The sequence below is a fragment of the Zonotrichia leucophrys genome, chromosome 1 (assembly GCF_028769735.1).
Source record: "Zonotrichia leucophrys gambelii isolate GWCS_2022_RI chromosome 1, RI_Zleu_2.0, whole genome shotgun sequence".
Taxonomy (NCBI): domain Eukaryota; kingdom Metazoa; phylum Chordata; class Aves; order Passeriformes; family Passerellidae; genus Zonotrichia; species Zonotrichia leucophrys.
In genome coordinates, this window is record NC_088169.1 from 94,447,806 (window position 1) to 94,474,812 (window position 27,007).

At 42.8% G+C, this 27,007-nt stretch overlaps 1 protein-coding gene across 1 annotated transcript in view; it reads right to left on the bottom strand.

Moving 5' to 3' along the window:
* Positions 1–25,085, bottom strand: part of TBX15 (T-box transcription factor 15) — an 89,067-nt gene extending 63,982 nt beyond the window's left edge. Inside the window, exon 1 of the mRNA XM_064722991.1 lies at positions 24,884–25,085. Coding sequence (XP_064579061.1) covers positions 24,884–25,085 — 202 coding nt within the window. The remainder of the gene's footprint in view (positions 1–24,883) is intronic.
* Positions 25,086–27,007: the final 1,922 nt, after the last annotated feature.

Genomic DNA, 27,007 nt, shown 5'->3' on the forward strand with positions numbered 1-27,007 from the left:
AAAGAAAGGTAAAGCATAAAGCAACTTCCTTTTTCTCCAGTGCAGATGGGGCAGATGGGCCAAATTCCATAATGCCGAATTCCATCATTCCCTTTCACTTTCCCTGCCAGTGGCAGGAATCCAGAGGATCTCTGTTGACAGGAGAGGTATTATCAGCAGTACCATCTGCACCCACTTCCACACTAAACAGCTCTCCAATAGATGGATGTGACAGTAAATCTGCAGCAAAGCCTGTGAGAGTAATCTAATGTTTGCATTAGGTTCTGAATTCGGTTTCTTTGCTATTTCCTTTTCCATCCTGGATTGTTAACTGTTGTGGCCTATCCTGCGCACTCCTCTGTAGGCTCAAAAGGAAAGAACAGGGAGAGGTATTTCTGTTTGCACATTTGGCATGCTTTACATCTTGCAATGTTTATGGCTTTGATGTGACTTTTTAAGGAAAAGCTTACACTGGGCTTTGTGGGGGCAGATTTGCCACATTCTCCCACTTCATGATTTCAACCAAACTTACTCCAGAAGTTCTGGTTTCAATATCCTAATGCATTTTTTCAATTCAGAATCACAGAAAAATCAATACACAGGAAAGCAACACCCTCAGACTATACAGAGTTCCCCTGTTAAATTACCATCTTCAAGCCCTCTTGATCAGGTCTGATTTCCTCTTTAAAGCCCTTTAAAATCTCTTATGAGCCCTGGATATCATTGTAGAGCATATCCTGCTTTCAAACATGCTTTCACAACTGCTCCCAGCTTCAAGAGGCTTAATAACAAGCAGCACTTCCCCCGTCTGGGCAGCAGAAATCTCTCCAGCGAGGCAGGGTGCCTTCCTTGCCTTGACTTTCAAAGAGAGCAAAAGCTCTGGGGACACCCAAAGACTTCTGTGCTGCCAAGTTACCCTGGCTGGTGAGGCTCCCTCCATATGTAAGAAATAAAACTCCTGGTGGACACCATTGTCTTGGCAGTGGGTGCACGACATGCACGGCACCGTCTTGAACAGAACCATCTTGAACCTCGCCGCTCGGGTCCAGGCAGTGCTTTAAACCTTATCCCTCTTTTGATTTGAGTGACTCACGCAGATTGGCAGGCAAACAGCTGCTTTTTGTGTAGGCTCTAAGGGATGATAGTAATTAACCCCCCTGGCCAGGCCTGCAGAATTTTTAAGATAACGATGTCCTCCCTTCCCTGCTCTCCCAGCATCCCTCTGATGCAAATGCTCCCACTTTAATGATCAGTACCTTCTATAATGCAATTTCTGGTCACTTGAAGTTGCATTTGTGCTTCAAAGGACACAGGACACAGCAGTCCTTGGAGACCCAGAAGGCTGGCAGTAAGTTATTTAAGACAGGAGGAATTCAGAATGGCTAAAGTTACTGAATGTTAGGGTAGTGGTATAGCACAGAGCACAGAGCAAGAGAATAAAGTGAGGGTATCATGAAGCCTGAAAAGTTATCTGAAATTTTATCATCTTCTCTATTAATAAAAGGGGATACTGGCTATTGCAACAGGCAGCACTGAACTGCCTATGAAAGTATCAGCTAAAAGGACTAAAATAAAATCTTGCAAGTTTTACTGTTGGAAAAGCAACAGCTGGAAAGTCAACAGAACAGGAGAACCAATTCAAATTATGTCTTTAACTGTTAAAAGATTGACCAGCTTAGGTCAATGCATTTTATAAGCAATTGATTATTTTTTTAAATTCATAACACATCTTGCAATTACAAGAAGCTCTTTTGCAGACCAACAATGAAAGCTTCTTGAGCTGCAATTTGAGAATATACACCATACTGCTTGTCAGGCTACCAGGAGAAGGGGTGGCAGTTTTATTAGTCAAATACCTCCTTTTCATCCTAAAAGCTTGGTGTTTGAAGATGGCAGATATATTCTGATCAAAGACTTCTAAAATGGTAACTTGAAAGAGTACATACTCCATACTGTTCCACACAGGAACAAGCTTCTTTCATATCACTTCCCCTTTTTTTAAGAATTTTCCATGAAGTTTAGGACAGAAGAGAAAATTGTAGTCAGTTCATGAATCCAGCCCTTGGTAGAGGAAAGTGATCAGGATTTGTAGGTCAGTAGGTATTTTAAAGGTAGTCATCTGGTTAGATGCTGGTAATGTTCAAGAGGTGGTAAGGTCTTAACTTGGGGGATGCTCTTACTGTTGTCAATCACATGATGCAAATTCAGGCAAATTCAGGATGTGTCTCCTACCAGAGTTTTCTTAAAAAAAGCTCAGTAAACTCACCAGGATAAGAAACCTCTGCAGGGTGCTTGAAAGATGCGGGTAAATGGCAAAGGTACTGGTAAAGCTTTCCATGTTAAAAAAATCAAGAATCAATGAAGAAAAGTCCTGGTGAATCCCTTTCAGTCCGAGATAAACAGAAAGTTACTTGAAGGTTTTGTTAAAATATGCATAAACCCACAGGGGTTGGAGAACTGGATTTCCTGCAAGTCCGTTAAACAGAACCAACTCAAAAATGCAAAAACCAAAGTATTATGTAAGGGAAAGATGGTGGGCAGGCTTTTGAAAGCAGATAATATGGCAGTTTCTTCAAAAGAGACAGCAAAGGACATATGGTAACATGCTGAGAAGAGATGTTGGGTGATGTGAGACCAAAAGGTTTTATATATTGCTCAACTCTCCAAAAGCCAACAACTTTTAAACTCCTTTAGGGGCTTCTTTCCCACAGAACCACAAAATAAAAATAAAAATAAATACATGCACATATACATATTTATGTATGCACTGAGAATTCTTGGATAACACACTTCAAAGGAGGAAGTGAGTACTGTCATAGAAAGTCTGAATGCAAATAAGGCAGCAGGAACAGATGGGTTTATGACCAAATACAGTGTCCTTAGACTCATTTATCAAGATCATGCTCAATAAAACAGTATTTTCTCTTTGAGAGATAAAATAAGTAAAATATTAAAACCCAGGAAATTTCAAAGCTTGAAAATTGTGTGGGTTGGACTTCTTATCTCTGGATGCAGAGATAACTAAGCAACAGAACTTTATAGTCATGGCAGAAACAATATGATTTTGAAGAAATGTCAAGGACTGCCCTGTAAAGGTCCTACAGCTCATCTGTTTGTGGATTGTTGGATTGAATGTCTTCAAGGGGAAGACAGTTGATGAGGCCCTGCTGACAGCTGACAGCTGTTCATTTTGGCCATGAGAAATTAGGGAGAATTCTCAAAATTGAGCAAGTGAGGGGCAGATCAGAGGCAGGACATGCAATAACTCTCTGGGAAGCACTGAGCACAGGATGCCTAATACTGCTCATCTTCCACACTGAAAATTGTCAGATAAGAGAAAAGGAAGGTGTTAGATTTCTGTGTTTTCAAATTAAAAAAAAAAAAAAAAAAAAAAAAACAGAAACTACAGTGGATTAAAGATTCAATTAAATACCTGCATATCTCAAGTCCTCAGCAACTTTAAGAAATTAAGTAAGAACAGAGATTTCTCAGATGGGCTAAAAAGAAATTGTGAAAAAGAACATACTCTCTCACATTCTTTTCCCATTTCACCACATACTTGTGTGTGTACCAGACAGCACTTTAAAGACTTGAAAAGCTGTTGTCATTAATTTCATCTGGCAATAGACAGAGCCAAAAACAAACAGTTCCATACTACTAAGGCCTCCCACAATGGGAAATTTTACAGGGCTGAAAGGGTAGCACATTGTTACAGAGCTCAGCTGAAATAAGAAACTCAGCTGAAGGATGCTTTATACTTGAGGACAAAGCCATATTTGTAGACTAATACAGAATGAGAATGGTGGGAGAAAATTTCTGAGATGAGTACTGCATAGAAAGGGATTAAGAAAGGAAAAAAATTAAAATTAAAGCCACTTCTTTACTTGCCCTTCCCTGAGTATGTAGGAAAATACTCCTTTCCCTTCATCTTTCTCTCTTTACCATTTGGGTTAAAAATAAAGAATTCTTCACTCAATCCAATTAATATTTCTCCTTGCATTATGACAGCTGTCATCCATTTAGATTAACCTTTTGTAGGTGGATATCAAACACTAAAAATTTGTAATAATAAATCAAGAAGTCCTCTCTTCTATCAGCAATAGCAATCAGCAATAATCATATGCAAGCTCTCATCTCACCTTTTTGCACTTTGGAGCAAGTGATGTGGATGAACTCAAGGAAAAATGGAATAGTTTCTAAAACACATGTAATTCTAAGGATAAATAGACACCTCAGCATAGGGAACAAGAGAGAGAATTCAGCAGGGACCAAGCCCAAATTCTTATTCATTATATTTTTTATCAGTAATATTGATTATTTATGTATTGCACATACACTATTCACATACTACTTTTCTTTACATTTGTTACTTGCTAGAATACTTCCATTAAGTGAAATGTATCATGTTAGTGCTCTTGTGAATCTTGAATATCTTGTTTTGTACTTTCTGCATGTTCCAGCTTTGTTTGGACTGGGGCTTTCTAGTTGTCTAAACAGAAAATCGTTTTTCATTTTGGTTTGGGTTTTTTTTATTTATTTAATGGAAGGTAAATAGCTTAGCAAGGGCCTGGCCTCACGATCATGTGCCAGACAACATCTGGGGAGAATTATCAGCAGTAATGTTCCTGTAGACAAGATAGTCTAAGAGAATGAGCATGGTGAGTTTTCTAGAGAAAAGCAAAGAAACAAGATTCTGAAACAAAAGGGAGAAGCTGGATACTTGGAGAAGAGATAGTGAAAAATCAACTGAACAGAAAGTAGCTGAAAGCAGCCAGAAATAAGCAAGAAGGAGCAGGGTTGATGTACCCAGATAAACTGTTATTTCTTCCTGCTCAGGCAGATACATCCCTGGCAGAAAAGGTATCTCTATGCAGATTTTCTCTACCCTTTTCATCCCAGTTTGCTTCTCTGCAACACCCAGAGTGACCAGGAGAAATCCTACAATATCTCAACAGACCAAGGAAGCAAAAGGCTATAGATGTGTGAGATCAAATTCAAGCCCTGAGCCTGTGCCTCAAGCACTTGTAGGTTACTGACTGGCACACAGAAAAGGTGCAGACCAGTCTGACCTCTCTATGGTTTGCACTGTGCAGTTCTTACCTTTATTGAAAAAAGTAAAAGGAATTTATCTCAGATTACACAGACAATGCTTATCTCACTGGAGTTCTGCCCAATTGGCTACTGTACTCATACTTCTGTCTTGCTGGGTCAGCCTCACATAGTATCAAAAAGGGAAAATTCACTCAGGCCACTGGAACTGATTTATACCCACAAGAATGTGGATTTTGACTTTTCCCTCCTTTATGCTACTTCCCCTTTACAGTAATTTTTAAAGGTTTTTTTCCTGTAACGTTCCAGGGCTTCATGTGCCTGATACTGCAAAGGCAGATACAACTAACTTCAAAGGCCAGTCCAACTGCAGTCATGGCTTGCATGGAATGGGTTGGGCCTGCTGAGCTCATGAAAGCAAAACTTCATCTGTTTTGTGGATTGGGCTCTTGACCTGCCATAAAAATAAATGCTATCTTCTCCCTTTATTAAATGGCAGGCTGTTTCTTGTTACTACTGTGGTATACTCGTCTCTTCCATATGCCTGTCATTAAAAATAATAAATTGGGTTCCCTTATCTCATGGAGATCTCTTATTTTGCCCTCCTGTTTTGGTCTCGTGTTCATTTCCACACAGTCTTGCTGGCAGACTCACACAGTTTAGATTAAAACAAAATGCAGCAGCATTTCCCCCTGACAGCAGACACAGGCAGTTCACACCTTCATCTGATGTTCACTTAACCAACTCTGAATGCACAAGGGAAGCAAGACAAAAAATCCTACACAGTATAAGAGGAAATCAATTTGTGTACAAAGATTGTATTCCCACTATACTTCAGCATTGTTGAAACATTAATTGATTGTTTATTGTGCTGCCATTTTGCATTAGTCTTCGTTAATTGATTCTGTGTGTATTTTTCCTGCACCATGAAACTGCAAGTCTATAGTGTGCCTTGCAATAGCTGACCAAGACCTTGAGTATTTTAGAGATTGAATGCTTTACTTTTAGCAATGTTGCTGATGAGTTATCCATTTTCACTAATATATTCAGCTCAGTCTCTTCATTACATGCTGCTGACACTTAATAACAGTCTCAGTCCTCCAGACTGTGTTCCTCATGCTTCCTCCAGTGAGCGATACACTTCCCTGTGATTGCACCTCAAAACACAGAATTATTTTTTCTGCCTAGCTCTTCAGCAGGTTATTGCATCAAAATCAGCAAACCTCTTTCTATATTTAGACTAACTACTGTAATTTTATTTAGTGAAGGATGAGACTTCACAGGTTTTGTTGCACCAGAAATGCACTTTGTCCTGTCGCACTCCAAGCACCTAAAACAGCCCACTGATTTTACACTGTTAACATCCAATGCAAAGGGTAGTCACATACTTTTTTCTGGATAAGAAATCATCCAAAGGCACTTCATTAGTCCTAAATTATTCTTCTGTTGAAAAAGGTAATTTTTAAAGCCCTTCATTTCTCTCTCTTAGAAAAAGCTCATTTTGTTGCATCTCAGACTACTTTTTTCATTAAAGCACCATCAAAATATGAAAAGTAAAGCCTCTCAAGAGATACTACTGCTCACTGTGATCACCTTTTTCCTTCATTCTAGCCACCACATGATATTTTCTTGTCAGGAATTACATTGTGTCTGAAGTTCTGCTAGTATAGCACATGAAAATGTGCCGAGAAGTTGTGCTGATGAACATGATGTGAATTCATTAGAAGGAATATGTCTCAACCATACCATGGCCACTTAGGCTCTTTGAAATAAAAGAACAACTAATGGACCAAACCAGATTACACTGCTCAGTGGTTTTCCCTTACAATCAACTAAAAATTTGCCAGACTGCAAAGCTAACATTTATTCACTACTTTCATTTTTACATATCATTTTGCTGCTCACAGCTCTACTTGTGTGTGTTTTCAGAGTGTTTTATACATGACCCCTAAGTTTGGTTCCATTACAATCCAGTATAAGCACTGCTCCTATTAATTGTAATCCAGCTGCCATTAGCTGTAATATGGATAGAAGCTGGCCAAGTCACAATTACATGGGGAGTCATTTGGAAAATGTATAAATTAACTTTATCAGTGGTTTTAGCTCTGTTTATATTGAATTCATCTGCTGAGCATCTCTTTACATTCCCTCCATGGCATTTCCATGCATTGTTCCAGTCTCTCCCCAGTGTTCAGCTCGAAGGACAATGGGAGAAAGTAGTTCCACATTTCCATCTATCTGCACACAAACGGGCTCAGCCTGTGCATTCTTTCTTTTCTTATTTTCACCCCCCAAAAGAGCTCCCAGGGCAGAAAAGGAATGCAGGATCAGGCCTGTCCATAGTTGTGTGTTCCCCAGCATCCCACAGAGGGATGTTGTTGCTATTATTTTAATAGCAGATCTCTGCTGTTGTTTCTATTTTAATGGCAGATTTTAAAGCTTCCGCTGACATTGGTACAGACTCTGAAGCTCAGCTAGAGAGTCAGAGGTGGTGACCAGATGGTGATACAAAGGAGGAATGCTGTATCTATAAATATTCTGATGAAATTCATATCCAGTGTTCCACACAAGAGCCAACCAACTATACTGAGCTCTTAATATGGGGTTTTAATTATTCTTATGTGGTAAATGGGCTCTTAATCTGGGTTCCCTAACAGGCAAATCTTTACTCAGAGAGTGTAACTATTTATGTCAAACCACTGAAAAAAATATGAAAGGTTAATTGTGTATTAACTATCATTTTAAAATGTTACCATTTACCAAATAAGGGGTAACATTTCATTCTGAGTTGTCAGCGCTTCTAAAAGAGCCCAAGAAATGGGACAGTAGCTGAGGCACAGCAATGAAATGCTCCTGGATAGTTTTCCATAGTCAGAATTAAAGTAATGTTTCAGTACATGAGTTGAATGTGCAGCAACTCAAATCCCCATCCAGAAAAATGAAGTGCAAATTCCTTTAAACCAAGTTGCCAAACACTACAAAGCACCCTATGGATTGTGTGAATCTGCAGTCTCTAAACCAGCAGTTTTGAAGTTTAATGTTCTGTTTACACCTTCAGGTAATAATTTGTTTGCTAATGGTGATATACTGATTTTTGTTAGCTACCTCCTTTTATGTATTCTGAGAAAGGAGAGGAAATGTTGTTTAAAAGACTTATGTTAGGAACAAAGGGGCACAGAGAATCAGCACCTCTTTACAGCATGTGCATAAACTCTATGCAGTTGGGTTTGTTTCCTAAAGTGGCACTCAGATCTGAAAGTTGAATAATGAAGCTATACAAATGACAAAAAATGTGTGAAATTGTGGAAAATTATTTTTTCACCATCTATTCATAAGCACATAAAATAAGTCTAGCCTAAAGCAGCTCTTTTGAACATTGGGTTGTAAAATAAGCAGACAGATTGCCTGTCTACATAACAAATATTTTAGCTGTATTTCTTAGGAATTTAGCCCACAGAAGGCCATCAGTTGAGGAAATTTTCTTTTTCTCCTTAATGTTCTCGCCCACTGGTCCAAACTGACTCACTGGTCAGGTTCTAACAGCTTTGACAGAAGGATAGCAGTGTGAAATTAATTACAGTATTACACATTTTGTGAAAATCAAAAACAAATTAGCACCTTCACTGAAGAGGCTCTCTTGACTACTTGCTCTGTGTGCTGAGCCCAGGAGAACATCCTCAGACAGGATCCAGATGGAGAAAACATTTGCCTGCACCTGGGATGCTGTGAGATGTTCAGGGAAATGTATGGGAGCTGAAAATGTTGGTGAACAACAGATAGAGTCATTGAGGAAGGGCAGGAAGAACTAACATTTCTGGTGGCATCAGAATATGATGCAAATCATTTGTCCAGCTGCTTTTTGCTTGAAACAAGCAAGAGGCTTGTTTCTTTCACAGAAATCCCCTTTAGAAGTCTTCAAGAGTTCAGGGCCCAGGGGAAGAGTAAAACCAGGGTTTTGGGGTGGAAAATGCTTATGAAATCTTCCTGAAGTGCTGATATGTGCTTGTTCACATTTCATTTTACAAAATCTAAATAATGCCTTCTTGCCTGTGCTCTGTAAACAGCTTTCAGTAAAATAGCTGCACCAGCATGCAAGAGGTCAGAACAAGAAATAAAAATCACCTCTCTTCTACATAACTTTCCTGCAACTGAAGTCCAAAAACTGAGTAACAGCAAAACACCTTTGCCCAAATTTTACCACTGGTTGTTAGCCAAAAAAAAGAAAGTAAGATAATTTCCCACCTAACAGCTCAGTGTTCTATCATTCCCACTCTCCATGTTGTGTCTAACAGATGTTTGTGCAGTGATTTTTTACCAAGCTCTGTAAGAGGACAGCAGCTTTGCAGTCCATCTCAGCCACCTCTAGCACTAGGTAAGGTAGCCTGTTGTGGATAGGCTACATTTTTCAATTATGCTCATGCATGTCATTACTATAGTTTAAAACTTGATATACTTCTGAAGGCATGTAAATAATTTAAGCACACTTTCCCTCCCCTCCCATGCATTTTCAAGTGCAGTTTAGGCTCTTAAGTTCAAGTAAATGCCTGAATTGCATCTGAAGCATTTTGCAGCTCCCAGGGACTTCAGTGAGACTATTTTTCTGAATAAGGCCATATAAGGGGTCACAATTTAATTTTGTTCAACATTCTGTCTTCTGTTGACACCATACAAGGTAATTTAATAAGTGCTGCAATTTCTGAATGGACTTACCTAAAATTCCAGCATCAGAACTGCTAAATGTGCAAAACAAGATCATGCATGAGGGAAATAAAATCAAAGTCCCGCTGGAGTTCCATGACAAGCAACAAAAGGACTTAACAGTTTCACATTGAAATGAAAATATAGGATGAAAATAAAGAACCTGATTCCTCACCTCACAACTGAAATAATTTCAATATATGCCATTTTAATATATATATTTCTGCTTAAAACTATATACTTATAAGGTGAAATATTACATTCTTCTCCAAAGGGACTGTCCCTTACTAAAGTTACACATCACATCTAGCACATCTATAATTGAAGTATTAAAGAAATATACTTCACTCCATAGTCTCTATTGCTTATTTTGTGCCACAGACAAAACTCTGTGCAGTTTCCATTTCCCCTACAATTAGGCACTGCTCCTACAAACACATAAGTGTGAGCTCACCTTTCCTGCTGGGAGGGATTTGGATGGGAGACCCACTGCAATGAGGGACATGAATACATTTTGGCAGGATCAGGGCCTCAGATAGCAAGGAGGAAACCGGCTAACAGAAACCACCTTTGCAAACACAAGATAGGGAATGATCCCATGGACAGAAATTAAACTCTCATACACTTGTAAGTGCATAGACAGAGTATTTAAAAGGAGGAGAAGCTGGAAGGCATCAGAACTGATCTCTTTTTGTTTAAATCCAAGGAGAGAGTGTCCCTTTAAGGACTTATGGCCTGGCACAGCCCAGGGCTTGCTTCATTTGGCATTGACTGAGCTAATGTTTTCATTTGCCAAGAGATTCAGTGACTGAAAGTGCAGCTTTTTCTTCTTCACAGCTGTTTGCTCGCACTTTATCAAATATTTTCCTCCAGCTTTTGCTCTTGCCTTGCTCATGGGATGTAAATGATGCAGGAATTTCAGCTGCTCTGCTTCAGTTTAGCAGAGTGATAATCTTAGGCAAACGCTTGCAATCTGTCTTTCATTAAGGGAGTTTTTTGCACTTCTGTTTAACACTGTGAATTTTTTGAATTGCTCCTTAAAAAAAGATTTCACATCCACTTTTGCCTGGAGGGAAACCCATGCTGCCACAAATATATCTGCTGGAAAAGGGGGAATGCTCTTGTTGAGTGATTCTCGCCCAAGACAGCAGGCAGTTCTACCTTCAAGTCCTGAACATCACCTACTTGCTGCAAATTTAACTGGACAAATCTATGCACAAAACAATCCTTCTCCCATTAAAAAGCAAGGCCTTTTTTTGCTGCCTGCTCTATACAAAAACATGCTTGAAAATTCCATTGTAAAATGAAAGTAGTTTTCACTACCAAATACATTAAACCTCTCTTGCAAATTCTCTTCTTTTTAGCCATCAAATGTAACACTGGTATCTAGCACTTGTTACCATAAAAAAAAGTAAGTCCAAAATGGGAATGGAGAAAAATTATATTTCTAAAATACCTAAGATATATCAAATGTTTAAATGCAGTGTTTTAATGTCCCTAGAAAAAAGATTATACTACATTCTTATACAAAAGCCATACAAAAAATACAGGTATTACATGAAATATATTATATATATATATATATAAAACAATACTTTAATTTATATATAATATATACGTGTACATATTATAGGTCTGTCTAGAGAGGGAGAGACTTGTACATGCACATGATGTGGAGAAAGTATATTGCAAGTAAAATGGGATTCAAACTCTGTCCACTATTAAGCAGTCATTTTTTCTGAGTTGGTAAGAGTAACAGGAATGTCTTCACTGAAAAAAAAATCCTCAGTTCTTAAAAAAAATCCTAGAACAAAAGCAAAATATGAGAGGGAGAACTACATTCACCAAAAATGGGGAATATTAAAGTATAAGTTATTATATTAAAGTATAAGTCGTTGTTATGCTTTTGTTTAAATGCAGAAAATGGATGGGCTAGAGTTCTTAGTTGCTTGCTGAATTTGGCCCCAAATAAGCATCTAAAGACTCTTCTGAAGAAAAACATACAAACATTTTATAATAACTTTTGAAAGTCATGTCCTCATAAAAAAACAACCTTTTTTATGTGTCTCAGGGTAGTCAAAATGTAATTGAAGAAAAGGAAAATGTCAGATCTCCAGTTTGGCAAATCCCTTTTTCAAGGAACTCAATCACTGACTTATTCCTGTTCTTTCCTTATTAAATCAGGATGCATTTTGAGCCAACAATTTGAACTGGGAATCCTGATATGCTTAATTGCTCTACAAACTCTGCAAACTAAGCCTCAATCTTCAGATTCCTCTGCCCTCACAAAGGAGAAATTACTGCTTTCTATTCCCCTGTTTGTTGTTAAGACATATAAGAGTAAAGGGGCTTTTCCACAGTATCTTAGACAAAGAAGAAACATAGTTCAGGAATTTCTGGGGTTTTTTCTCACAAAATATCCCTTCATAAATGGATATCTCGACTGAAATTCATTGTGTACTGAAAAAATAAACCAAAAAACTTCACAACCTCTGTTCTATTTCACAAAACTCTATTTTTATTATTTCTTCATTCTTCATTTAGGGTTTTACCTGTACTGAGATCTGATTTCCTTCTCAAATATCATTGCCCATTCTTTGGAATTTATTATTAAATTATATCAAACTCAGACCACAAGTAAAATAATGACAAATCCTGGTTGAAGTCCCCTTATGACAGAGATATCAGGGAAGGGTTAGGACCGTTTGGCCTGCTGTGCTGAAGGGGCAATTCTGGCACACGCAATGAAGATCACATTTAGTGTGTACACGGGAATAAACTCAGCCAACCACAGTGTGAAGAGCTGGTGTGAATGTTGTCTCATGAAAGGGGGGTGACTGACCAGCAACACCTTCAGAATATTGCTCTTTGTACACTGCAGTGTGCTGAGGCCCTGGATGGGACCTGGTGCTCTGCTGTGCTGTGAAATGTGAGCAAAGGGCAGCCCTGGGCTGTCCCCAGGAGCCACCAGCCCAGGTACGTGCAGAGAGCCAAGCGGAACCCCTGAATCTCCTCCTGCTTTGGGGACAGAGCTGGGCACACACCTTGACTCACGGGAGAGAAGTCACAACTCAGACAGGTCAAAAATAATACAACTGTGAATGTGGAATAAAGAAAAAAAAGGAAGCAGAAATGGGTGGGGAAAAGACTGAAAAATAAATGCTTATTTTTCAGGGAAAAAATGCAGAACAAATATTATACACTTCATTAGATGACCATAATAATAAGTTTTTTCTTCCCATTTGTCTACACAGCAAACATAATTGTAAATGGTGCAGCAAATAGCAACTGTCTGAGACACAATTATTTATATTTTAATTCATGACTGTCAAGCGTCCTCATGAATGCTCAGTAATTCTTTGAATATTCACAAATGAAATGATTGAGGGTCAGTTCACAAACACATATTCTCATTCAACTGCAAATAATTGCAATAAGAAACCTTTGCTGCTATACATAATTCTTCATTTAAGTTCAGGGGTCCTAGCCAGATTGGCATTTCAAAAAACTTCTGTTGCTGTGCAGAAAAGCTGGTCCCTCCTCCTTCCAGCAATGCTCCAAGGAAAAACACACAAATAAACAATATAACAAGTTCAAATTTGGCATAGAGGGGGAAGACTAAATTATCTGAAGTACTTGATTATTATAAATTTAGTTTAATTATGACCTTAAAAATCAGAAATGTGCTATGTGTAATTTAATTAGCAATTAGAAATTGCCTCTAGGTGTACCTATGGAATAAATAACTACACTCACTGCGATAATGTTTAACATACTCTCGCTGGCACATAAAAAACTTCTGTATGTTGATAATTTAAATATTAATACTATCAAGCACTGAAATAGAATATGTTTATATTCTATGGAAATCCATAATATTCAGCCAATGCAACTGCACAATAAAATAGACTGAACCCCATGTGTAACATCTATTGATTATAAAAAGGACAAAGACCTGAATAAAGTAGCAAAAGTTGCAAACAAGATTTTAAATATTATTCTAAAACTCCTGTGAAGCTGACTCTAAGAGAAATTACTTCCTCTAGGAGATTATTTTTAATTTTTCCTGAAATTCCTAATGTTTTGCATTAAACCATGGAGGAACAAAGATCATGGGAAGAAATCCTGCTCTTTTTCATGACACCTTCTACTTAACTGAGAGGTCTTCCATTTCCCCTCTCTTACATAGCTGAAGTACAGCAAATTATTACATTTACTCATATAATGTCCTAAGCTGTCTTCAGAAACCATTATGAATACTGTATTTCATCTATAGGAACCATGCTATTCATTATTCTGGGGGAAAAAAAATAAAAACAACACAGGAAGGTACCCAGATGCAGGGAGAAAGCCTGAAAATAGTTTCTAATTTCTCCTCATGCTGAGAGCAGCTGGTGGGTAGGAAATGAAGCCCTGAACCTCTCCCTTTCCCACCTCATGCTCCTCTTCCTTCCCAACAGAGATCCCTCTCTGTTTTCTATCAGTTTTCTGGTTTTCTACTCCTTTGCCGCTGTTAACTCATCTCTTCCCGATTTTAGCATCATTTCATTCCTAGGAGGATAATGTACACCCATGACTCAACATGAACACAACAGTGGCTCTCTTCATCCCCTGGTGCATTCCCTTGTCCCAGTCAAGAAGCCCCTCAGAAGGATTCAGGACACCCAGCCCTCATCCAGCCAAGCTACAGCGCTATGATTCTTGATTTGGTGTTTTTCTGTCGTTTCTCAGCCCAAGGACAAGCCAGCACCTACAGAAGCCACTGGACATTGCAGAGCTCCAGGTGTCTGAGAGCACAACCAGGAGCAGGGCATCTGGCACTGCAACAGAACAGAGACAAAAAATGCCCCAAACATTTTCAATCCCCCTTTGGGGCTGAACTGCATTTCTGTGGTAGTCTGACCACACTGGACTACTTTATTATGTGCCCTGTATGTACTCAATCCAACCTCTTTTCATTTTCTTCTACATCAATTATTCCAGCATTACCCTGGATGAATGATGCTCAGCACCTTAACGTAACTTGAGCAAATGCCCTTAATAACCAGCCAATTCACTATTGAATCTTTCATTCTGAGAAGCAGACTGAGGTGGTTTATTTTTCATTTTTGTCCTGAAGTTGCATTTTATGGCTATATTTTCACAAAAGCTATTAATTATTGTCCATTTCTGTAACAGTACATTGCTAGGCACTTCCACAGCTGCCCTCCCTTTCCCCAGCTCAGGCACAATTTCCTGAGTGGTGGAGCACACAGAATTGCACTGTACAGAATAATCCAGGGAGTCTCTAATGAGGCAGCGTTTGCAGGACCTGCGTAGCAGCACTGTGATGTTGCAGTTTATGTGGTAACACTCCAAGCCCTGGAGTGAATAATGTGACTGCCTTGCCACTAGGCACATAGAGGCTTTGCTAGGCTTGTTTGATGGTAAATGAAAACTTTTTTTTTTATTTGCTCCAAAGAGCTTGGCACAGGAAACCCCTAAATCCTACGATAATAAATCTTCTATTTATCTTTTAAATTCCAGAGCAAAATAAAAACCATTAAGCATCCACAGCCATGGACTGAATTCTGTATTTTCATAGCTTGCTACAATCTTCTGGCATAAAAAGATTAAGCTTTATGAAGCAAAAAAATAACTCTTCAGTGTAAAAATAACAGCCTTGTTGCCATGTATGGAGCACTGTATTCTTGTATTACACAAATAAATGGCAGGAGTACTTAGAAATTGCAAAGACAGTCACAATCCAGAAACCTGCAGCAGATCCAACCTGATTGTTTTCATGCTATCAGGCATTTGCACTAAATCTGAAGAGCAAACATGATCCAGCTATAGCATAAAATGATCACCCAGGTATTAACCTCACTGTCATAACTATTAAACTCCTATAGACTGACATGGTATTGAAGAAGAAGAAAAAGGAATCCCCCCCAGATTATTTCAATCCCAGCTGTTGCACTGAGGAGTAGCCTACTTTCTGCGATCACAGCCTGTTTAGGGTGTCTCAGAGCAGAAATCAAGGGAGAGGTTTAAGATCTCCATGGCAATTACACATTCTTAACACCACTGAAAATAAGGTCACAGAAGTTGCACCCTTGAAAATCAGCACCATATAATCCTATGAAGTGCAGATACTTGGCATGTCAAAGAATCAGGCCCTCCTTTAGCACTGCTTCCACACAGCCTTCATGCTAGGATGCATCAACCAAAGATTTAGTATTACCAGTCCCAATTCCTGCATGGCATTTAATTACAAATTAAGGCAGCAGCAGAGTCCAGCACAACCTGAAGGCTGAAGTTCGCTTTTAAGAAAGCCGGTGGGAATGTTTCCATTAAGTCTGAGAGGGTATAAGGTCTGCTTCCACTGTTTTTTCACCCTGGTGAGACAGGCTGCCTAAAGCACAATTAAAATTCATTTGCATTTTTTCTGCTCAAAGTGTAAAGCTGAAAGAGGGCGCTGACAGGGCAGAACCGGGATAATTTCTTCAGCAAAGAAAGTGATTCTTGTAAAAGTCATTAAATGTGTTTACAATAGCACCTATGAGCATTTAATAATTGACCTTTCAATAGAATCCTTAGAGCAGAATTGAGGAAAATCCAGTGTGGCGATTAGGCGAAAAATAAAAATTCTATCTGTAAATCTCCATCTAGTCCCAAGCTTCCTTCTTCCTCACTAAACTCAGCCTTACAGAACTGATCTACAGGCATTTCAGGGGCAAATCAAGAAGAACCTATTTTTAAAGCCTCCCTAACCTACACATCATATGCAACCTACATTTCTAAATGTTGCAACATGCTCTCGTATTTTCTCTGCATAGGCATCCACACTGATGCTGGCATCATAAGAAAGCAGCACTTCCAATATCTTACTTAGGGATATTGCTGTTACTAGAGTAGTTTCTTAAGAAGTCTGTGATGCACAGTTCTTCACTCTTATTAAAAGCAAAGACACTTCAACGTCTTAAATTTTCTCCTTGGTTTGGGGGGAGATTTCTGATCAGGGAGTTGTCTATTTCCTGAAGCTCCTAAAAGCTGAAGCTCGGGTTTGTTAATTCATTGGTCATGGAAAAATGTCAGTGTTAGCCAAGAGTGTATCCAGCCCCTGAGTGAAGTCAAAGAACTGTAAGTCATTCATAACTATTCTGTGTGCCCTGGCCCACTGATTTTAAAACAATTTTTGCTGTGGCTGCATTCATATGAATGTGCTGATTATTAATATGATTTGTGTCAGCTTTTAACCAGTTGGTTAAGGACTCTTTAGAAACTCTAAATTGATTCTTTCAAAGGTGGTTTGCAATAATTTCTTCCCAAGCTCCTTTCCAAGAGCTACACATGTAGACATAGTTGGAAATGTCCATTTAACAATACTGGAAGATTTCTTTCCCAAAAAGCAAAAGCTTTGAGAAGAATGAACAGGTGCAGTGGCAGTGAAGTGAAGCCATCCACTATGACAGGCACTGAGTTCTGTCATGCCACTGAACTCCTTTTTTAATTTTATATATGTAATCAACCAATAAAATCCAGCTTAGAAGAAATTAAAATTTCATTTAATCCTGCAGAATTTGCCAAAGACCTTTGGCTTCTAGAAAAAGAAAAAATGGGAAGCAGTTTTGAGTGTCCAAATGCTTGGTTTGAGTATTATATAAATAAAAATGCCTTATTCTTTATTTGTTAATTCATTCTGTGACCTATTTTAAAACTACTTTTTAATTAATCAAAACAAGGAGACTTGGGATCTATTTCTAAAATGGTTGGACAACTTAAAATCATTAGGTAGTTTGATGATACAAAAATAAATACTTAAAGATTGGCCAAACCCTAAGTTTTCCTGATTCTCCATAAAACAAAATTTTTAAAAGATGTTACTAAAGTAAATCTAAGTGAATCCTCACCATCTTCACTTTTTTTTTTTTCTCCAAAATGAAAATCCTCCTCAGACTTCCTCCGTTGCTGCGAATCAGCGTGTGCTGCCCCAAGCCACTGGTGAGGTGATCCCTCCCCTCTGACAGCTGCACTTGCACACACACTCAGCCAACAGTGGAGAGCCACAGGGGTCTGACTCAGACCATCCTCTCACCATCTTCACAACACTCTCAGATCAATAGCTCAATTAGGCAAAGGGTATATGGAAATATTATTGCAAATATTACTGTAACAAGTGCTTTTATCACTTGTGGGATTGATTTACTCATTCATTGTTTTCTGACCTTGAAGAATATGCAATTAAAAGATGCCCCCAGGATGCAAATTGCTACTAGAATTTCAATTGGCACACATTTCTTCTCGGTTTCAAAAATTCTCAATGTGCTTTCAAAGATATTTCAATTTAATTTTGCCATAGCACGATGTTATCTCTCCCTAGCACGTCTCACCAGAGAACACTACAGCTTTTAACACAGGAAATGCAAGGGGGTTGTATTTTGAGACAGCAGATGTTTCACAGGTGTAAAAGTTGCAATCATATCCTATTTTCAACAATACTGGAAATAAGCAGCAGAAAGCTGCACCTTTGGGGGTTTTTCCCTCTGGAAAAAAAGGCTCAGCATTGCTGCACTGTACCCTCTATCTGAGGAAACTGTAGTTCGAGTAAAAGGCTATGGAAGCAAAATTTTTCAAGGTCCTGCTATGCAGAGCTGCTCTGGATCAGGATCAGGAACTGGAGAACTGGGAAGACCCCACTTGTCTGCATTTTCCCTGCACCCATGTGCCCATGGCTGCTCTTCCCAAAGGAGCCACACAGCTCCCAGGCTGACAGACACTGCCCACATGTCTGTATACCCACGATGCCTTTTCTGCCAGGAATTTAACAGAAGGTCCCATCCCATTACTGCCCACTAATTGCACTGTTTAAGATTATATCAGAGAGCTAAGAATTAGCACAAAATCCCAAAACTCCATCAATGGGCATTAGCATGTTCCAGCCTCTCTGGGAAACTCTTTTGATCTCTGGAACATTGTCAAGTTTAGAAAATTAAAGTTTCTTTCACTGAATTTGATTTTGCATCACCAGGGTAAACGATAGATTTCAATATGGACACTTGGGGTGATTTAAATCACACCTGAATGGATTTTACTTATTTTACAAAAAAGGACAATGTAAATGCCATTTGATCGTGTCTCAATATATTCAGGGATATTTTTTTTCAGTACTCTCAGACTGGTTTTAGTGCATTATTTAAACTATTTTAACCTTATTAATCTAGACCAGAAGGCAGAAAAAAGAAACTCTGAAAAAAAAGAAATGTTGGTCTTTGAAGACCTAAGACTGCAAGCAAAGATTGAATCAGGAATCCAACGGATTACAAAAGGAACAGCTATCTGTGTGAATAGAAGTGACTCAAATGGCACCGACTGTGCTGTAAAACAATGGAAATGCTCTTTCCTGAACGCAGTGCTCTTGGAAGGCATCTTTCAGCTTTTCCATCTGAGAAAAGCATCAGTTTTCCTTAAAGACAGATACGGATAAAGCAGGACACTTCTGCCTGAGGAGAGGCTAGCTGGGCTGATATTTGATATCAAGTGCTCGGTCCCAAATGGGAGGAGGGAGAAGTGATTGATGGTTCGTAAGGAATTACTTGACTTTTGCTTGTAACAGAAGCTTTTTGGATTCTCCCAAAGTTCTTGTAGAAGACAAGAAACATCTTTTGAAACAGCAGTTTTCCCGTTACCAGCAGATGGGATAAACCTGTGTAAAAAATGCTGCAGCTTTAAAATACATATAAAAGAAAGGGAGAAATTGCTTGACACACCACCCTTTTCCCAGCGCTCTGCTGCTCTTTAAGGTTTGCCTCTATTATTCTATTACCTGCCCTCTTAGTACAGTGCGAGTAATTCGCCTCTCTGCAGGAGGAGTTTCACAGACCCAGCAGCAGGAGTTCCTCAGTTCAGTAAGGCACATATTACCACAGGAACAAATCCTTCTCACTCTCTGTTTCCTCAGGCTCCAAGGTCAGAGGTGTATGAACTCGACTAAGACAACCTTTTCCCGAGTCCCCACAGGGCTCAGCTCTCCTGGCTCTCATCTGGACAACTCCATCTGCCTCCTGCAATTGTCTCCTCTGGGGAAGATGAGAGTATTAGCTCTGATGCTGGGGTATGGGGAACAGAGGTATTAGGAGGGGCAGATTTTTGCATTTCCTTCCATCGCGTACACAAGGGAACAACGGAGCTGAGCTCTGTATCCGTCTTAAAGAGGCAAACTGATGATCCAACAGGTGGAATGAATTCATACAATCCTAGTCACACCCAAATTCGTTAGAAAGGCTTCTCATCAATAACGCCCAGTGCCAAGGTAAGGCAAAGCTGACACTCTCTTGTCTTACAACTCGTTGCCCCAGAGCATTGCTCGTCTACGAGCCTCAAGGAACATGCAAGGGACGATGAATGGCAATGCGCTCTACCTAGGGAAAGAAACGAGAAAAATTGCTCTGCCCGCTCTTGGAATCTTAACCCCATCCACCGAGCAGTCAAACAAAAGCTGAAGTGAGAAACCGAACTAAGGCACTCCTTCTTCACGGGTTTAACAGCCACTGCTCGAGGAACGCACTTCATCAATATAAGCATTCAGAAGCGAGGGTATTTAAAAAAAAAAAATTAAAAAGGAAGTAGAAGGGTCAATGGCATTTTCTACTGCTCTTAAAATCTCTTTACCTCTCCGGAGGGTGGGCGGGCTGTGTGGCTCCCGCACTCCCGCAGGCGGAGAGGGTTTGCCCGCGGGCAAGGAGGAGCAGGAGCCCCGCGGCGGAGCGGCATTGGGATGGACGTGGATGCAACCTCCCGGGAGACACAGGAAAGCAACACACCGCTCTAAAAGAGCTGACGGTTTTACTCTTGTCAGCCACTGAAGGCTTTGTCAAACTCCCGGATCTTAATCTTACCGATAAGCACACGTAATAAACACATTGTGGGTCTTAAAATGTGCGCCGTGTTTTTCTGTCTTTGCAGAGGCTCGCAGTAGTTCGCCAGTGTAGATTCAGATAAACACAAGGAACGAATAACTAAACTCTCAAAAATACCTTGCTTTCATTTGTTTAATTTGTTGTTTGGGGGTTGTTTGTTTGTTTTTGGGTGATTTTGGAGTTTTTAAACCGGTAGGTGCACTTTCAATATATGCAACCAAAAATACCGGTGGGATGGACGTGTGATACACAGACTGCACTGGCAGAAAAAATTCGTTTACAAAATGGCCTGTGTGTTTCTTCGCGAGGAAAAGGACGGTCCCAAAGCCGAAAAAGTCGATCTGTTTAGCCGCCGCACCGTTTTGTTCTGCCTCTGAAGCGCCTGTGCTCGTGTCGCCGTGAAGAGACCTGACCGCCCGAAGGAGCAGCCGTATTCTTGTGAAGGCAAACGCATCCACGGAAACATGTTCCCACCCACGCTCTCCAAAAAAAAATTTTAAAAGTCTTAAACTTTCGACAAGGAAAGGAGCGCGCTCGGCTCTGCCTCGGTCTGTCCCTGCGCCCTTGGGGTGGCGAAGGGACGGGCGGACGAATGCCACGGCCCTAAAGGACGGTAAACAATATATTCATCAAGGGAGGCAACGCCTGGGGCCCCTGTGACCTTTCCGCTGCTCAGGTTAAATCTATAAATACCCACAAGACATCCGAGCCCATTGTTTTGCTGCCCTCTGAAACCGAACCTGCCAAGGGGACGGAGGGGCGTCCCGCCACCCTCCTCCTCCTCCTCCTCCTCCTTTGGCCTGTCGGCGGCCAGAGCCGAGCGCCGGCGGAGGATGCGGGAGCGGCGGCGGAGCAGAGGGAAAGGCTTCCCGGAGCCCCCGGAGAGCTCCGCCTGCCCCTGCCCGGAGCTCCCTCTTTTCCCGAGTGGGAAAGAGAAGGTGAGAGCCTCTGTAATCCCGAATTCCTTTTCACAACTTCGTGGTTGAACCCGCACATGATTAAAATCCAGGTTTATCCCTCTTTTAAATGACTCTCGTAAAAAAAAGCACATTAACTCTGGCGGCAAAATTCGTGGCTGAGACATAAATAAATAACTCGGATGCTCGGGTGATGTTCCTTACAAACCTGGGGGATCTATCGGCTTGCTTTCCTCACCTCTGCCCACGCCACAGCCCGACCCGGCACCTCCCAGGCTGCCACCTCGCTTCTCCCGGGAGGATGCGGCCCGGGAGGGAGGGCAGTTCTCTCGGGAGACTCGGTCTCGCCAATATCGTCACCGAAGAGTTTGGGTACGCTGTAAGATGGCCCGTCAGGGGTCAGGGATTCCGCCAACACGGGGAAACGAGCAGCGCTGCCTGCCAGGCACTGCGGTTTGTGCACGTCCAGCGCAGACCCGCACCCACTCGGGGGCTGGAGCGGGGCCGCTCCGCCGCCTCCCCCTCACCCCTGCCAGGGGACGTGTCCCGCGTTCGGGAGAGAAATCCTCATACCCGCCCTTAGCACGAAAAAGATCTAGGAGAAGGAGAGCAAAGCCTTACTCTATTTGTGGCCGCGTTTAGCTCCCCACACTGAATAGTTTTCAGACCCTCCCGCGCTGAAATGGAGGCAATTTAGGCGAAAAGATGGATAAATGGGGTTAGACCGATTTAGGTAATCCCACGAAAATCAGGACATAATTTCCCAGAGCCCCTGTACGACTTGCGGCCTCCCCGCAAGCACCGCCGTCCCAGCAGCACCGCAGCAGAGGGAACAGCCCGTCCCTGCTCGGGGGCAGCGGCTTTGAGCGCTGAACTTTTGGGACGCTATAAAAATTCCCTTTTCCAATTTTTTTTTCTACATCGCTGGAGATTTGGCAAGTTTAAAATACGTTAGGTGTAAAGTTTGTTCTTAATTAGGTCTTGTAAAGATGGAATTTGGTGGTCATTATAGAGCCGCTAATCAATTTTCACCCAGCAGCAAAAGTACACCGCGGAGGAATTAGGTTTAATGAAGTGACTGTGCAAATTACAGTCGCGGACTTTATTTAAAGTCTATCAACCTCCTAAAAATGATTTCTCAAACTGTTCTTGATTTCCTTTGCTTTATGAAAAACATCACGTTTACTTTCTGAGGTTTCAGGCACCAGCAGCCATTCTCTCCCGCTCTCCAATCTGGCGCATGGAGAGTTTTCCAATTTTCCAATTCGAATTCACTGAGAAATAAGCAAATTAAACTTTGAGACTGTATAAAAACATAACCCATTGAGGCTAAAAAATTATGAAAAACTGTTCTAAAAAAAGAAAAACGGTTAAAAAAGGGGGGAAAAAAGAAAAAAATACTTATGCACAGATACTCTCTGTTATTAGAAAGCCTTTTTTTGTCTACGATCACGTAATTATTCCTTTGAACGGGGAAGCCTCTGAAGCCGTAGCCTATTTTTTGACTGGTTGATCGCTGCTGTCCCCTCTCCTTTATGCCCGTCCCTCCGCTGAGAGAGACGACCCTGGCAGCAATTACCTACTTCTCCTTAGGACCCGCACCGAGAAAGGCTGCTGCTGTTAAAAGCAAATTGAAATGCGGCTCCTTGAGGGCGTAGAGGGGCGAGGTCTTCATGGTCTTTAGCTCCCTTCAAAAACACTTTAAAAAATATTTTTTTACAGCAAATGTTTTTGATACCTCGGTCTAAAATTCTTTCTCTTTTTTTCGCCTCCTTTTGTTTTTGCTTTGTTGGTTTGGGTTTTTTTACTCTTAGTTTTGGGCAGCTTATGCTAATTGATAGCTCAGGGGACATCACGCAAAATAAATAAAAACGAAATTTAAAAGGTGCTCCAAATGCAGCGGAATGGACTTGGCAGGAGAGGAGGATATTTCTGCCCTTTTTCTTAGGGCTGCGCAAAGAAATCGCTTGACCTTTTTGCCCCATCTGACCACTAAAAGCAAAGAGAAATCACCTAAAATTGTCTTTCTCGCCACACTATAGCTGTGAGAGCGGGGCCGCTCCCTCCGTCCCTTGTTAAGGCCCTGGGGAACGGGGACTGGGGACAGCGAGAAGGGCGCGGGGACAGCTCGGGGAGCGAGGCCCGGCGCGATTTCACCCCCGGGATCCGCGGATCCCCGGCTGCGTTTGCGGAGCCCTTGCTTTAGGCCGGAGAGGAGCGGCCGGGGGGACAGGAGCAGACCGAGGGTTTGGCTTGAGCCAAATGAGAGCTGCGAGCTACTGGATTCCTTTCAAACAAAAACAAACAAACGAGAGTTTAAAGTCCAAAGACGGACACCAAGAGGGAAGTGTTGTGCTCGCTGTCCCCTAACCCCGTTCCGCCGGCCCTGGGGCCGCGGGCCCGGCGCTGCTCCGTGCGCGGCTCCGGGAGGAGCCAGGCTGGGAAGCGGGGCTGGACTGCTCTCAGTGCCCCTTACCCGCCGAGTTCCTTTTCCCTGCCCGGAGCGTTTCCCTCCGGAGAGGGAAGGGACCCCTCCATGTCCCCCCGCGCTTCCGCCGCGGCTTGTGCCCTCCGTGCCGGGAGCGGAGCGAGGCCGCGCCGGCCGGAACCCAGCGGGTCCTGTCCCGGAGAAGGACCCCGAGCTGCGGGAGCACACAGCGGGTCCGGTCCCGGGAGTAGGATCCCGAGTTGCGGGAGCACACAGAGGGTCTCCATCACTCCGAAGAGCCGGCGACCCTCGCCCCGGAGCAGCGCTGATCCCGGATGCCCACATCCTCCTCCTACACCGAAACCTCCGCTTAGGGAGTCACTGTTTCCGCGGGGAGTACGCGGCGGTGACTCGGAAACGAGGAGAGGGGTGCAACTCGCACCCCGCTCCTTTGCCCCCGGCCCACCCGGCAACTCCAACTCGGGGCTCGGGAAATTGGGGCAAAACGAAACGCGTGTCCCGAGATCCCCAGGAAGGAGTATCGCGATCGGCAGGCACGGAGGGAGTGGAAGGAGAGAGGGTTAAAAAGGAAGCAGAGGGGACGCGCCGTCCCTCGCGGGAGATCACGGAGCTATGTGGGGGGGAAGAGACACAGCGAGTAAGAGAAAGTTCCCGTAAACTGAAAGGAAAAAAACAAACAAGCAAACAACAAAAAACCCCACAAAAACAACAACAGAAAAAAAAAAAAAAAAGAAATCTCCGCAAAATTCCCGCTTATTTTTTTCTGCACTCCCAGTCTCGAATGTTTTCCGGGACGCGCTGCCCGGCGGGCAGCTCCCGACAGGAATCAGGGCTAGAAGCTGGGAGGGAGCGGGGCAGGAGGGGGATCCCGAAGAGAAAGGAGTCGCACTAACCAGGGTTGAGGTCCAGGCACTGAGTCGGGTCTTCATTGTCCCCCAGCTGGCCATTGGGGCTGAGGCTTTCCATGGACAAATCCAGCCCCTTGTCCTCCCAGTCTCGCAGTTTCCTCTTTTTATTTGTCCCGATCAAGGCTTCTACCGAGAAAGCGTGAGCTCGGGAGCTGAGGGCCACCGCCGATCTTCTCCTCTCACTCATCTTATCCCCCAGCCCAGACCCTTGGGCACAGGAGCGACCAGCGGCTGGGAGCGCACAGCTCGGGGACCAGAGGCAGAGCCTCTCGCCTCTGTCTCCCCCCCCACCCCTCCCCAGCTGCACCCCCAGAAGAACCAGCCCTCAGTCTCCTGAAGGCACTACATGAGGCTGCAGATACTCCGCAGGCAGAGCCAGGAGGGTGTGCTCAGCCCAGGTCCCAGCACTTGCTCAGAGGGGCTGCAGCAGGCTGGATTTCTTTTTTTTTTTTTTTTTTTTTTTTCTTCTCCCCTTTCCTTCTGTCTCTCTCTGATTGATCCAAACTTCTGGGATTTTTTTTTTTTTCTCCAAGAGTCAGGCAGGCTGCGTGCGCCTGTCAGGAAAAAAAAAAAAAAAAAAAAAAAAAGGGAAAAAAAATGTCCCCGGCCAATAGGAGGGAGAGCTCGGGAGAGACCCAAAAGCTGCGACCCAATAGGGAGGGGAGGGAGACTCGGGCTTCAGGGAGAGGAATTTTGGCCATCTGAGTCCTGGAACACCGGCCGGGAGAATTAACTGTTTGAAGAACAGGGAGCCAGTAGGAAACCCATAACTCTAAACACAGAGAGGTAACAACTCCCGCACTTCTCTGCGCCGCACCCAGGCTGCCCAAACGCCGCTGCGGGCTAATCCCCACGCAAAGCACCCCAGAGGTGCTTTACCGCCCAGCGGCGCCGGGTGACGGGGTGTTTCTAAAACTTCGTTTATGCCATGTATTACTTGCCCTTGCCGGCGGAATCGGTGTTTGGCAGAAGCAGAAGCAACGTCTCGAGGGGGTTGAAATTTCACTTCAAAACGATGCGTGTCCGTGGAGCGGCGGGGCCGAGCGGGCGGCGTGGGCTGGCAGGGAGACCAGGACACACCCGGGCGTGGGGAGCGCCTTCTCTTTGGGAAGGGATTTTTTATCTAGATAAAAATATTTTTTCCCTTCCCCGCTTCTTTTTGTCACTCTAGCTACAGCGAAAACAAAGCCGCTAGGTACAAATCCCGGCTGCTTGCCTGGATAATATTCAGCATTTTATTTCTGCTCTCTTGTTCGCTCTGCCCTGACATCCGCCCGGCTGAGGCGGGCCCGCAGCTGCTCCCACGCCCCTCGGTCACGCGTGGCGCTGGGGGGAGCGCAGTGAAAAGCAGCAAGGGCCTCTTTTGAGAAGGTGACAGAAGCGAGTGCTTTCATGAGCTGGTGGGACCCCCGAAAAATAGGTGAAGTCAAGCGAAACACTGTACACGGAAAATACAGCGGGGAAAGCCGCGGGGGGTTAATTCGACGCAAGTTCAAAATAAAATATGAAGGGATTTATAAATCTGGAAATAAAACCAGAAGGGATTAGCCTGGACTGAGCCGCGGTGGGAAAGCGGGCAAGGAGACACACAAATTTTCAGGAAGGGATTATTTTTGTCCGTTGCTTCTTAGCTGCTCCCCGAAGGTGCAGAGCTGCTTAGGACAGGTTTTTTCATAGACGAATTTTTTTCTACGGGGCTGCAAACAAGTGAAAGGAGTATGTGTGGGAGCGTAGGGGGAAAAGACACTTCCTTTTGCTCCGAGTGAATCCCTGGTGCCCCCTCGGCGCGGTACGGCGGAGCCTTCAGCCCGCTCTCCCCGGCCTAAAGCGCCGACTGACAGCAGCCCGCCGGGGTTCCCACGCACGGAAACGGATTTCAGATGTAAAACGGGAAATAAGCCATTTCTTCGGAAATCCCGGCTAAACCCTGTTATCTAGGCCGAGGAGCAGGTTTTGTACGTCTCTATCACCCGCCCTGCAGCCCTCATCCCCCTCCCCGTGGCTCCTTTCCCCTCCCCTCCAGTGCACCTCCCTGACAGGTCGCTCTCCACGGGCACAGCGGCGCTGCCACACGGCATGGATGTCGTGTGTTCCCCACCCTGCTCTGCC